The sequence below is a fragment of the Pomacea canaliculata genome, linkage group LG4 (assembly GCF_003073045.1).
Source record: "Pomacea canaliculata isolate SZHN2017 linkage group LG4, ASM307304v1, whole genome shotgun sequence".
Taxonomy (NCBI): domain Eukaryota; kingdom Metazoa; phylum Mollusca; class Gastropoda; order Architaenioglossa; family Ampullariidae; genus Pomacea; species Pomacea canaliculata.
Window position 1 is genome coordinate 30,076,105 of NC_037593.1, and position 15,126 is coordinate 30,091,230.

Sequence of the window (15,126 nt, forward strand, 5' to 3'; positions counted from 1 at the left end):
GGCTGCAATGAGTGTTGTGGTTATGCTAAGAGCCCTCAAAATAATGATGAAGCGACTTGGTGCAAACAGAGGACCCAATCGAGCCTCGTTCTAAACTGCTACGTCAGCAGGGTCCTAATGGATGTAACATATGTTCAATCAAGCTGATCTCCTATTACAAGCCATGACAAGTGAGAAAATAATCTTCAGCATCCCTTAACCCGAACGCCAGCCCACTCATTCCTTTTGCTCCACGGCTAAGTTCAGGAAGGATTAAAACCAGTCTGTCACGTGACAGTATTTTTGAATGTAACAGCCACGTAATGACGTGCAAACTTGTCATGAGAAGGTACCTGGCCCTCCTGAGCTGACCCAAGAGTGATGTGAGCAGGTAGATGCCCTCTCCACCCCGTGAAGTAGTGTTCTGTTCTTATATATTTGTGTTGTATGTTGTTGTTTTCATGGTCTGTGAAGAATGATGAGCAAGAGTTTTAAGACACGCCCCTTGTTCCTGATTGACTGTTCATCTGTTGTCCGCGCCATGTATAATTTTATATTCTAATTTCATGCAAACTTTGTCCTCTTTCATACCTGTTGATTAGTTGACAAGAACGGGTCTTGAGGTCAATTTATGAGGTAGGCGGGGACTGATGCTGAATGGAAGTGTGTGTGTGTGGAGGAACTGGCAATGGTGGAGACTGGAACCAGCTACATGCACGGAACACTCAGTAGGGGATGACAGTTGAAATCTTTGGTCCAATGACGGTTCTGTCTTCAAAGACCTTTACACATGGGTTACATCTGATCGGTGATAACTGTACCACCTCTGATGGGTTCACACTGTCTCTGATGAGTGATGAGTGTACGAATCGTATTGGTTATAACTGATCGTCTGATGAGTTATGATTGTAATATATCTGCTATGTTACAATTGTACAACATTTAATAGATTACAACTGTTTTGTTGGTCTGTGCAGTTTTATAGCATACAGCAAAGATAGTTTTATTCCACCTGTATTGTACCGTGTTGTTCTGTATGTCCCAGGTCCCCACACTTTGACATAGCTCATCCTTAATCAGGATTCAACTCGTTAATACACCTATACTAATCACCGATGTCTTTATCCATATCAATAAAACCAGACTTTTTGCATTCCTTCCATTCACTGCTAACACACGACTAAGATACATAACAAGAATCGGAATCAACAACACGATTATAGTCTTGCTCTAAAAAGCTAATGTGAAGTTCTAGCTAGTCGTATATTGTGCAACATTCTGTTTAGAAAACAAAGCACCTTGTGTGAGTTAGGGGAAGGATAGCTCTTTGCTGGTTACAAAGGCCAGCTTATGTTTATCAGTTATAGGAAATTAGAAAAAAACTAGAAACTTCTTGGCTGCAGGCGCAACATTATGAAATTTACCCTTACATTTTCTGAATAATGTTTAGAAAAATAGTAAAGCAAAGGATTTATAGTTATCGCCAATTTTATTCTAGCCCTAGAAGAGATTTGGCACTAAAATTAAGTCCCTCTGAGTGATGAAGTTATTTAAAATTTTCTTAACTTTAGACATTTTTTGCCGCCTAGAAAAAGCACGACTGTGGCAAACCTTTGAGTTGAAACCAACAGTAGTTAGGTTATGGAAAAGATGAAGTCATTGTCTGTCATATAGTTGGCGTGACTGTGACTGCAATTTTGCAAGAAGAAACTAAAGTGACATTAAAATAAGATTTAAATAAGTATGGATCATGTGCGAAGGGAGCTTGGTGGGACTGTTGTGGACACTGGTGTGTGTGGGGTGTTGTGGAAGAGCCGTGGAGTCCTGGTCAGAGTGTAGCCTGGCTTCAATGGGTCAGTGCGTCCAGCCAGCCGGCCACGATGACCTCTCAAAACATCAAGACTGCCATGCCCTCTTTCATGGCACTGATGCCCATACTGCCAATTTCCACCACGGAGCATTTCATTTTACCAAGGTCATAAGGCTAGATGTGGGAATGTCCACAGAAGCAACTCAGCCTCAGTTTCGGAATCACAGACAGCAAAGGAAAGATGGCATCATGACGAGGACGTCGAATCACACCCAACTCAGCTACAACTCTCTAAAAATCTTCAACCTAACACTTGTTGCCCTTTGCCAGAAAAGTTGAAGCAAACCCCAAGACCAGCCCAGTGCAACTGCAGGCTTGTTGTTGCCGTTATTTCGTGACGTCAGTCCTCATTCATGCAGGTTGTGATGCGACCAACTCCATCACAACCGGGCTGAACAAGGACCGACAACTCACGACATCTCGTCTCCTGGCTCCTCTCGGGACTAGATACTATTTTCTGTAGACACTTATTCCCAAAACAACGTCGATGCAGGCAAAATATATCAGAAAAATAAGAAGGGAAACCTTTCATCTGCAAGCAGTATGTTCGCTTAGCCAAATACCAGAAAATATCAGCAAGGTTCAAGATTAGAGGACGCACAGCTTCGTCTGTGTTATCCCCCATGACATTTCGCTACTCCTCCGTCGCCTTCTGTCTCCGTGGATCACCCAGTAGCTTGCCATCATTATGATGGTCGTACACTCAGGGGAATAGATTGTGGTTTGTGGCGGCGATTGAAGAAGATTCGTCTTAACGATCGCCAACTGAGCCTGCCTCCCGTGGAGACCTATCGGGACATGCCCCCGTGCCTGTGTGGTGATCTTTAAGTACCGAGAGATGTTGACGATGTCCCTTTGTGGTCTGTGAATCCTGTCGGCGAAGCTGGTCTACTTGCTGACTACACCCATGGGCACAACACTGACATTTTCTTTATCGCTGAAGCCTGGCTTCTTGACAGGGATGACCCTGAGTGCAAGGAGCTCACACCACGACTGCCAGATCATGACCTTTTCTCGCCCATCATCTACAGGGCTTGTCTCCACAGCTACTCTTCTATTTCTCCTTCACACACCTCCTGTCAGGGAGCAGAACTCATTATTCACATCATCCCACTAACATTTTTCACTGATCGTCCCACCAAGGAACGCCAAGAACAAGCTGAGAGACTCGGCGAAATGAACACTTACCTATGATCAGTATGCAGTCTTCTCAACTTAATTTGTTTCCAAATGTCATCAGCTACAATGGATTATTTTAAGAAACATCTCATGCTGATTGAAAGAATTACTGGTGCACACCAATACTTGTTTTACAGGCTGAAGTCCACCAAATTCTCCATAGCTACACCAGGAAAAGACAACTAGAAAAGAAACTCGATGGGAAGCTGCAGACCAACAAGACAAGCTACAGCGCCTCCATCACACTCGTGACCTTCAGTAGCAGCCTCGCTGTGTCACAGAATCTCTCGTAGATAAGGAAGGACAATGCTCCTGACCGATTACATAAAGTCTACAACGTTTTAAAACAAAACAACATTAAACGAGCGAGGAATTCTCCCGGTAGACCCTCAGCAAAATGTCAGAAAACTCAGCATCAAGAACATGCGACTGTTGTCAGCAACGTGTATAGAAAAAGTGGAAACACTCAGTCCGGAACGGTTACAAACTTTGCCCCCGACAATGGTGCGGCAAGGACGACGAAGAAGACACGGCAAGGGAGAAACTGCGTAAAATCTTGCGTCCTATCCTTCCCTGCGACAAAAAACCGCATACAACAGCCAGTCTTGAAGATGAAACCTTCGTCCCCATCGACGAAATGTGCTGGCGGATCGAGGTTTGTTTCCAGCATGCCACTCTTCGGGGCAAAGAACTCGCAATCTGCTCTCCCCTGTCACAGATGTCTGGAGAAAGTAACCGAAACCCCATGAAGTTGGGACTCCGTGTACCCTTCTGAACACATTTTCCCTTCGCACAATCGTCTTTTTTCAAAAAAAGAGAGAGAGAAGCCCCGAACATTTCAAAGCGCAAAGCCTCGTATCAGTTTGTACGCATGCGCGGTGCCTGTGAAGCATGACCCAGTTCCCAAGCACGGCTGGCGCGAGACAGAGTTGCAAGAGCAGAAGCTGGTGTACTTGCAGGCAGGCAGGCGCATACATCAGGCAGCAGATAGAAATGCCATTTGCCTCTCTCTCTCCAAGCACTGATCTCTTTCAGGGGCGTTTAGAATTCCACACACAGCTCGCAGCGCCGCTCGGCGGGAGCAGTGGCTGGCCCAAACCTGCGACTGAAAGGCAGACTCCAGCTGTGGAGGTGATCGGGTGGTGGAAGTCGTAAACAATTTCGGTTACCTTGCACGCGCACGCGCACACACACAGAACACAGAACAGACTTCCGTCAGTGTGCCTTCTGCAAGCAGCGGCGGTCGAAAATAACCTGTTTGTAAATGGCGGTGGAGGGACTGCAACTTTGGACAAAGTCTTCCCCCCGCGAGCAACAACATGGAGGCCTCGTGTTAAGCAGGAAATTACGAAGCAAAGGTTTTTCTCGATCTGACAAGTGTTTTCTCAGCAGTGAGACTTTCGGAGGTGGAAGAGACAGATGCTACCGTTTCGCTGACTAAGGAACGAATTCTTGCTACCAGCGGCTCCTGGGGTCGCGCTGATAAGACAAGAGGTTCGGCACCACCTGTATGGCTGCCAGACCGTGGTCTCTGTGTCCAATGTTACAGCCTTTCGTCTAATGTAGCCAGCATCTATTGCAGCCGATGTCTAATGTAACCAAAATTTGATGGACTAGTCATCATAGCCAAGATAAATACGAGGAAAAAAATGGAACATACAAACATTTACCAGTCGTGCTGACAAATAATCTTGATGAAAGTGTTTCGTTTTTAGACGAAAAATACTGCAACAAGTCTCTTCGCCAAAAAAACGCATACAGAAAGTTGTTGTATCTGCCTGAGGGATAGTCACTAGCCTCACATCCCCGAAACTGCTAAACTGCCAGTTATTCGTGTAACTTATTCGCACGGAAGCAGCGAAGCTTGTGAGAAAACCACCAGTCAACGGAGAACCGCCGGGCTGCAGGCCTGATACTCACGGACCCATCTTTCTGAAGCGAGAAGAACCATGCATGGCAACCACCACCGCCGACGTCCTGACAACTCCATCAGCTACCGAAACCACGGGATCCCGTTAGTAAGTCTGGAACTGACCCCCGCCCGCAAAACGCCAAGAAAGCATCCAAGACCAAGACCAGCCACGGACCTTGCACTCCCCGCACAGCCAGTGCCACGAACTTTGACCTGCCCCTGGCGTCTTCCTCCTTGTCACTGCCGAGCCCCCTCTGCATGTAGCAAATTAATAAGCCATCTGGTGGCGCGACAGGCACGCATGGCGAACGCTGATTGGTTGAATGCAGAGGGTAGGTAAGGGGGTAAGACCGCCGGTTTGAAAGTTTCCCTCCACTTCAAGCCACGTCCTCTCTCTCTGTGTGTCTCTCCTTGCTCACTCGTCCTGCTCTCGCCAAGAGGGCGCTCTGAGACCCCTTTCCGGTGTGGCTGACAGTGGAGTAGAAGCCATATATGCACACGAACACGCTTCCCGTCGCTGCAGAATCCTAGTCTCGCTTCTCATTGGTCGTTAACTTTGGCAACACAGATGATGAGCGTGGTCATCAATAGGCATGGGGTTAAAGTCATTCGTTTATCATTATTTGAAATGTACTCATAGATCCGGCAAAAGCATCCCGCTGAGGTTCTGAGCCCTGCAAGTGTCTGAACTCTGTATAATAAAAACTGTCGTCTGCTATACTGCATACAAACAAACAACTGTAACAGACTTGTCATCAATATCCGGAGGAGGCTGAGAAGGAGGAAGCTTAATGAGGCTGCAAGTGTGACTAGTTGGTGGCCCGCCACACAGCAAACAGCACAACAACGCAGTCACACCATAAACACTTGACAAAACTCTTCATGTCTAGCTGTACATACACTTTTTGATGTGTATGAGTGTATCTATTTCACATCCCTGTGGCTAGTGTACACTGTACGCGCTGTATCACTGCATGTACATAATAACATAATATTTAAAATGACTGCAGGGTTAGAGAACAAACAGTTGTAGCCAAGGTACAAAACAGGTTCAGTTCATTAAGTGCCACGATGTTCAGTTTCCGAACAGCTGATAGATTCTTTGTCACAAGACACTGTTTGCTGAAACCAAAAGAAGTGACAAAGGGTGTCATCGCTAAACTTATTTGGAACAAGACTTTGATCGTCAACCAAGCGACACCATCAGTAAAGTGCTTGCCTGCTCTGCTCCTCAATACTAAGGTCCAGGGCACACACACACACACGTACACACACACGTTATCAGATTTTTTTCTCACGATTTACCCCCCACCTTCAGTAGACCACTCTTACACCTTTCACCCTCCATCAGCAGGCTGCCCCTCCCCCTCTCGAGACCTGAAGATGCAGCCTCCCATCGCCTCATGAGGCCAAAAGGTCAGTGTTACTGGACCCCAGTGTTACGGTCACCATCGACAAGGAGTGAGATGCTGGAGTGGAGCAGGGTACTCACACACTAGGCTCGCTTCCTGCCGACCCTCGGGTCGACTGGCCAACAAACTGGAGCTGCAGCACACTTAGCAGCCGCTGATCCCGAGTTTACTCTCTTCAGGACAGTGACCCTCCCGACACAAGCCCTGGGCAGACCCCTCCCCCTTTTCATCGTCTTGTACAATAAACATAAAAGGAATTAACAATAAATGATTCCTTAGCCTTGTTGTCGTAGGGGCAGGGACCTGCAAGTGGCTCACCGTGTCTAAAACACTGCATGCAAAACCCAGCGCTATTCTTCTACCCGTCTTTATGTAACCCAGGCTGAACGGTCAGAAAGTTTTTGTCACTCAACCAGGCGTGTTTCGAACTGGGGACCTTTTGTTCTACAGTCGAGTGCACTAACCGCCAGACTACGGCGCCCTCATTGTAAAATAATACTGTTTTTAACGATGCTTGTTATGTAATTTCTTACAAGTTTTTTTTCAAAAAATATTTGCCAGGATTAATTTTTGAAAAGTGCATACCATCATTCATGCATTCCTACAATCATCTATCACTATCATAAGAATATATCGTAAGTACATTACAGTAAACCACTTTTCCAGAAGACAACAAAAATTTCCTACAGTGTTATGTCTGACACGAGGCAATCACAGTTGTCCTCTGACCACGTGCATGTCTAGCTCCTGTTTTTTGCTTTGTAGCAATCTGTCACAGTAATAACACCTTGTGCTAAAATGCTTTGTTCCTGTGTGTAAAAGTCTGAACACTTTCTGTCAAACTGCTTTATTTGCTTCCATCTGTGACACTAGTATCACCTGCTAAACTTTAGTACATTTTGTGACATCTGTACATCTGTGCATACTCGCTCTAGTTTTATCTCTGTTCAGGTGTGAGATGGATTTAGCAAAGAGAAGAACAGACCTCATTTATGTCAGCCACTCAGCAGTTCTAGAAGTAAAATCAAACATATTTTAAAAGAATACCCAATACAGCTACCCCTGTGAGTTGTCAAAGTAATGTCAAATCAATGCCAGCTTGTTACAATAATCCTCGGGTGTCACTCGAGGTCGGATGGTGACAATGTGGAGCTGCGATGGTGAAAAAGCTTAGCATGAAAGGATGTGAGAACAACAAGCCGCCTCATCCGCTTAGTCGTTACAGAGGACCACTTCTGCATCAACGAGACCGACCAGAGATTCCGGGGACGCGGATTTCCAAAAGGAGACAAGACCGGAAACATCCGGGTAGCTGCATCCTGCCGACAAGTCACTTGTTCAAACTGGAAGTGCCCCACGTCCGCGGGTCCTGGTATCAACAACGAGACAGGTCATTTTAATGACTAATGACCGTTAGGGTGTGATGTCATCTGATGGCAAATGGCTGTTCTGGTTGTCGTCCTTTCAATACTCAGTCTGCGATGATTAAAGGAGCCGAGGCCAAACAGGATTATGGGCAGCCACCCGTGTCGATGCTTTTTGGTCGCAAAATGTTGCCACATAAATGTTCAAAGCTATTTTCATGGATTACATGTTCAGCTTTTATTTATAACTATTTGAAGATGTTTATGACACAGCCATACTGATCGAAGTAGTTTTTATTTGCTTTTCTCCTCCTCCTCTAATGTTCTTCTGTTCTGTTCCTCTTCTCCGATATCTTTGTGTAGCGCAGTCACTTCATTTGTTTTGGTTAATCTGTGGAAGTCAAGACCTATGCAAATTCACTTAACAATGAGTCCCGCCCGCACAAACAAATCCCAAGTAAACAACCTAGGTCTTTATACCAAAGATTTTCAGTGTGCATAGGATGTATGACGAGGTGTACGACGATCATCACAGGCTGGTGTTTCGTCATCAGGTGAAAAGAAATGGCAACGTGGTGTCAAGCCGGGTGCAGAATCACCACAGCCCGGGTTGGGAGCTTCCGTCCAGTCACGTGACCCAACCGTCGTTTGGCGTCGTGCATGCCCGCCCCTGCTTGTGCTGCGATGCTGTGCGAGATGGCAAACGGAAGAAAGTCGTGTCTGCCGGACACCACACAGCATCTCGCCCTTCCGCTCTAACAAGTGAGCTCTTGTTCAGACGGACATCTTACAGCGACAGATTCAGCGGGGACAAACATGGCCGCCTGGGTGTTCACAGCGCCTGACTGATATTCACGCACAACAAGAGTCCTTGTCTTCTGCTATAGGCCACACGAGTGAAGTCTTAGCCGTCGTCTGTAATCTAACAAATTCCTTCCTTGTGGCGAGCTGTTTCTCTTCGTGCACACAGCATCCTGAGAGAGCAACACATGCACTACAGTTGTCACGCGAACGCCATACCACCCCACCCCAACCACCCGTACCCGTGATTAATGCATGTAATAAGCACAGCCTTTGAAAATAATGTAGTGTTGTTGTGACCACACTATGACTGAATATTTTGTAGTGACTGATGCACATTTGTAACAAACTCTCTGACACTAAAATGGAGTGACCAACGCATACTTTTTAAAGCACGCTAACAGACCAACATATTTATACACAGTGATGCTGTACCCGGTAGTGGCTAACGAACATTTGCAAGACTGTGGCACTCAGTTGTTAAGACTGACACGAAGGTTTTAGGGCTCAGATGAACAAGACTCTGAAGTGACCGGTGATCAAACTACGCACTAGGATATCAACACTCATTGCCACCTACCGTATTGCAGTGACCACACAATGATGGAATGCTTTGTAGTAACTGTTGTACATCTAGACACAATGCTATAATGAATACAGCACTAGTTCCACGTCATGGGGAAGTAATAACTCGGAATTCGACACAAACACAAACACACTCACACACAAAATGCGGGCAACAGATAGAATATTTGTGTGTGTGTGTGTGAGACAATATATATGTGAACGAGAGAGAGTGTGTGTGTGTGTGAAAGGGAGAAAAAGATTGTGTGTATGGGTGGGTAAGCTTCTGTTCGTCTCTATGCAAGTGTGAATGCACGTGTAGGTGCGCGCGCTCGCCCTGTCTGCCCTTACACGTGGGAATAGGCTGAAGGGATTATCGCTTCTGCTGCTGACCTCGGCCTCTGCAGCACGCGCGGCGCCAGATAAGCTGGCTGACACGTCACGCGCATGGTGGGCTAGGGGTGGCGTGGGGTGTCATGTGACTTAAGTGTCACTCCTCACAGCCCCTATGCCACACTTTCGTTGAGGAAGCAAGCATCTTGTTCACCCGCTGGCTGCTGGGCAGTGTGCACGGCTACAACAACCATGGCCGGCAACTCTCACCCCAAGTCAGTCCCCCCTCCCTTCCAATACAGTTTGTGACGCCATCGATACGACTGACGCAATTTTTAGCAGTGAGTGACGCAAACTTGAAAGTGCGCCATCGACGTCCAAATATATAAAAATAGGTCTAAAAATAGATTTGCATGCCATGGTGTATGACGCTGTGCTGCCGTCACGTGACAGGGATAGGTTACTTAACAGCATCTTCATTACCAAGGCAACGCATGCCTCAAATTTCTTTCTTTTTTTCTTTTTTCTTTTTTTTAAATCCCAGGTGATATCGCACCCAAACATCATGAGCACGGAAAAAAAACCCACGCGAATGTTTACAATATCTGCTTTCTGGAAAATAAAATGTTTGTGTTTAATTTTGTTCGCCGCCCTTTGCACTCCGTGGCACGAGATGCAAGCGCTGCATCACAATCCAGACATAGGTAGCCAGCATGTTCCGAGGTGGCAGGGAAGGTGAGGTGGGATTGTGCAGTATGTCCGCGCTGCCGCTGCGGTGTCTGGATCTGACAACCTCGCGACATGCATCTTATCGCAGGTACATGGCGCCTCCCTACCACCAGTCTATTTTAAAGCTTGCACCAGGGTATGCATCCCCGCAAAACGGAATAGTGAACGCCTCCACAGTACGGGGCAGCTATCATCTTCCTAATGCAGTATGTAGAGGGGGGTGTCTTAACGTCTGTCTAACCCTACAAAATGTGGCAAGTAAGGGTTATGTACCCCATGAATATCTGAAAACTTGCGTGATTGTTTCCCCGAAACACGTGGATTATCTGAACTTGTAGCACTTTGTACCCAGAATGTGCGGCGAATAATTTCTCTAAGTCCCCGGAATATCTTACAAATTCCAGCCCCGTGTCCCAGAATATGTGGTAGCTAACATCTGTAAACCTCGTAACGGTGATTTGTGCCTAGTTTTCCCCAGACTGTGGGGATGTGGCAGCGATTGGCGAACGTGCTGGCGACTTACTTGAAGGACAGGTCTTTCTTGCCCCATTTGGAAGGCGCCTGCGTGTACCGCTTCCGTCGACCAGCCCGGTTGGACTCCTCCCTGCCGAGGTCAGAACGTACTTGATTGGAATCTGGACGCATCCCTGAATCCAGGTTACCACAACGAGGCTTTGACATCAGTTCTTCGGTCCTTCTATCAATGACACCTGTTGACACCATCGACATCATCATCAATTTAGCAACGGCGACATAAGCGCTGATGTCTTGGTGGGTGTTGACAAAACCAGTCCTGCACGAATGTGTGTATGTTTGTATTTGTCTGTTGTATGTATCATGCGTAGTGTTTATCTGTGTGTTTCTTTTGTAGTGGGGAGCGTGTAAGCTTTTCTGTCAATTACCTGTCTCCGGAATGCGTCCCATTTTCTGCAGTTTTTTGATGGCTCGTGTCAAGTCATCTGCACTCATCAAGTTACCCGTCTCCGTGCTGGGTCCAGACAGGTACCCGAACTGAGCCAAATATTTCTGCAACAGAAGAAAATGCGTGCAATTAGACGTGTAACAAGCGGGAGAGGTTTGTCTCTCTCACCACACGCACCCACAAACACACAAAACACAGAGACAAAACACTTGCGGCTATCAAGGCTAGCTCATAAGGAGAATGAAGATGATAAGAGCAGAACAGGTCTAAAAGCCTGGCCACAGCTAAAGACGATTTTTGCAAAAGATCTGCTACAGTTAAAACTATTAGGTATTCGTTAATTAAAATGTGGTTACAGCTCTCCTGTTGGCTATAGCCTTGATGATGTAAGCATGTCCACTCAAAGGTCTGACGAGGAATGATTTCGTGGCTGTGGAAGGGTGGTCACGGTTGTTTACACAATTGTTGTAAAATAGTGATTAAAACATGTTCTTGTCATTTCAACGGACTTTTAAGTCTGATATGTCGTTTACATGTGCTTGCTTTTTCTTAAAATAATCGTTACAGTATCGGTAGTGGTACTACTAGTACAGCCAGGTCAGATTCTTAAAATAATTTAAAATGGTCCAGTTCTGGAATTGAAAACTCGTGTCAAGGATTTTTTCTTTCTCTCGTGCACCAAACCTTACCCAGTTGCCTCCATGCTTCACAACGAACAGGGACTTGCAAGGTCTGAGGGCGAGGGTTAATGCTAATTTGCACAAGTGTAACAGGAAAGCAGATCGACATCGCACCGCGGACACCATTCTGTTAGCTACCCCCTCGTTTGAGTGCCCATGGCCCTGGTGTGTGTGTTCTGTTAAAGATACATGTGTTGAAAAAGGCAACGTCCACTGCCTGACGGATGCGTCCAATGCTCCATGCAAAATTTAGTCTAAGATATGAGGGCACACAGCTGAACAGACCACTGGTGTAGTCTTCGTGGACCAGGACAGGAAGTCAGGCAGCTGCATGTCATGGACCAGGACAAGGAGTAATGGGGTCTTGCAGCTATGATCTTCATTCAGAATTGACTAATGGAAGGAAGAAGTAATTAGAAAAGGCTACAAATTGTCGTGTAAATACTACAAGCATTTTATGCAGATTTCAAATGTCCTTTTTGAAATAGTTGTTCCAGAAGTGGAAGCTTATTTGTTGGAGGACAATACGACAAAGATGACAGTTTACGTCTGTGGCAAAACAAGATGGCTGACGAGGAAACAATTTGCACAGATGTCGAACAGTGCGACGTTGTGTGAGGGGGATGAGGGATGGGGGAAGAATGAAGGGCGCTGTGACCAACTTGATCCATCGGTCAAACTAGTGGAACATGTTTGAGGCACTTGTGCTGGGCTGAGTGTGCGTGTGCGCATGCCCAGTCTTCAGCGTGCGTGAACAATAGAGATAGCGGTAACAAGGACGCTAAAGACAGGAAGTTCTTCGTGAAGTGGACCCCGACCGGATATGTTTGCGCTCGGCCCGCATGAGCCAACTTCCTCTTCGTCGACAGACGAAACACACACACGCACGCACACCAGCGACACGTGCAACACTACCTTCCCTCCTCTCCTCATCCCGCGCATTTTTTTTTTTTTTTATATTCCATGCAACATTATACACAGGCGAGCACGCGCACATGCTAGTGCGAGCCCGCACATCTCTTCTAGAAGGAAGATAATGTATTGCGTTCACAGTGACACGATGAGGATGCAGGGTGGCGGGGGAAAGAGAGAGTGTGTACGGTCGAGCTTTACAATGCTGATACACATTATTCGCGCTAGTTCACGAACAGCATCATCCCAGCTAGTCGTTGATGGGTCCGTGGTCACACCATCTCATAGTCAACCATTGCAAAACATAATTGTCTCAGGATCCGAATAAACACCTACCCACGCACACACTGTCGTTTTTGGGTAAATAAACGTGTGTTCTGAGCTCTACCCGTTCAGCTTTCTTTAACGCAGGATGTTAGCAACAACAATCGATCTTCTAAACATTCCAAAATAAACAAAATAAACCAGAAAACAGAGATTTTGATGACTTGTAGCAGAGTAGAGCAGTACTGAATGTGTACAGCTAATATACAGAACATTTTTTACAGCTAACATGTACATGATGACTGCGCACAGTATTGTGTACAGTTAATTATAGTGAGTAATACTGTGTACACCGCAGTTCAGTGTGGAAAGAGTGTGCTCACCGAATTATCCCAACACATGATGGTATAATTGTTACATTTACTAAGAACTAATTGTGCACTAACTAGCTCATTGTAGTATGGTCGTGTAAGCTAACTATCGCAGTGTGGTATAATCATGTAAACTAACTAGTTGCCTGTACAACTATCTACAGCTGACAATTCAGACCAGCACTGTGTACAACTTGTACCGTTTCTGGAAATGTCTGTGAGTGCGGTGCTAATATTTAGACCGCAGCTGCCAAGGCTCGTGCGGAACGTAAAAGGCGGGACGCGGTGTTGCAGTCGCAGCAACTGTCATAGCAGACACACGGCAGGTGGAACCCTGCTTTTCTCGCAGATATCCGTCCAGTCTTTACCTACAGCCTCTGCAGCCTGCCGATTCCGCTCATAGAAACCACCTACTTCTGTCAGATTGCCAATGCCTTCACTACCTTTGCTCCGGTCCTAAGACCAAGCCGGCAGCGACGCACTCCGCCCTCGGTTCAGTATCATAATTAAAGCCTGGGGTCATAGGTCATTGTCAAAAGCCATGGGAGTGGAATAGGGTAATGGCTAACAATTCATATGGGTAATAATAAAGGCTCTATCTGTACAGACAACACAGCCCCATACCCTGCCCGTTCACAAGTCTCGGTCTCGTGTACTTTCGGACAGCTTTTCAATAGCTCTCAATTGTCCTTAAATATGTCCTGCTTGGATACCCCTTGTGATTGCGAGGTCAAAGAAAGTACTTTGTGTCACTTCTCGCTCATCTCCTGATTAGGATGTCCAGAGACATTTCAACAATAACAAAGAACAAGGATAAATTAAAATCAGTTGTCTCGCTAACTCTCTTCATTCTTAACGAATCCTGAGATCAAAGAGTCTGCTCTCTACATCTTGGTAACGAGATAAAAAATATGAAACTTGCCTTTTTACTTGTTATAACTGAACACGACAGAGAACGAAATATCATACATACAAATATTGTATGTATATACAAACATACATACGCAGACAATTTAATTTGAAATTAAGAAAACGAAGACTACAGGCGACGAGGAAAACGAGCGTGAGGTTGCAAGTACAGTAAAAGGGAAACAACTGATCCACTAGCGGTTGCGCCCCCTACTGTCGTCATGAGTGCATGCTAGGAGGATTTATTTCCCTTTAACTCAGGGAGCTACAGCCAAGTAAGACACGCACAAATCTTATCTTCCGTAGGTTCAAACAAATAAACAGCGTGTCGTAGACAGTGTTTTGCGGCCTTAAGCTCCATTGCAGGTGATTAGGAACAACAACAACAAGAAGACAGTGTTTTGAAATTTCGCTGCGAACCTGTTTAAAAAATAAATAAATAACGATGACATGCAAAAACTAAATATTTTATAAATCTTAAGAGAATGTGTTTATTAACAAAAAACCCAAACAAGTTAAAAGTTATGCTACTCAGTATTTTCGCTTGTATCGCCCTCTCCATCTACCACGTGATATGACGTCATCACCTAAGCGACTTGCCGGAACCTATGACGTCACGCACACAGCATGGGTGCCGTGTAGCCGGTGCGTGCGTGCGGTCGTTGGGAGCGAGAGGAGCGATGAGCACGTGACTGCAGGAGTAGAGGGGGGGGGGCGAGTGAGGAGCGAGGCTAATGAAGGAGGTTGAGAATCCTACCCACCCTTTGACTGTAAGCACACTGCCAGGGTTTCCCGCACCCACACAATCTACCCGGCTAATCCTGCCGTTTGTTGCAGTGCCCTGTGCATCTTCTGATCCCGCATGTCTGAGCTTGTTTCACCTGTGCTCTAGGTCAGAGTGAAAATACCTGCGGCAAGCTGCATG

General features: G+C 46.1%; 1 protein-coding gene across 3 annotated transcripts in view; it reads right to left on the bottom strand.

The window, feature by feature from the left end:
- The window catches only part of LOC112562013 (matrix metalloproteinase-2-like), a 138,168-nt gene that overhangs the window by 14,481 nt on the left and 108,561 nt on the right, over positions 1-15,126 (bottom strand). For 2 of the 3 annotated variants that reach the window (XM_025234967.1, XM_025234964.1), the window contains 2 exons: positions 11,046-11,169; positions 10,667-10,853 (listed from right to left, as the gene is read on the bottom strand). In XM_025234967.1, the coding sequence (XP_025090752.1) occupies positions 10,667-10,853; positions 11,046-11,112 (254 nt within the window). In that variant the 5' untranslated portion in view covers positions 11,113-11,169. Of the gene's footprint in view, positions 1-10,666; positions 10,854-11,045; positions 11,170-11,754; positions 11,919-15,126 lie in introns of those variants that run through there. The other variant, XM_025234965.1, reaches the window with a different exon arrangement.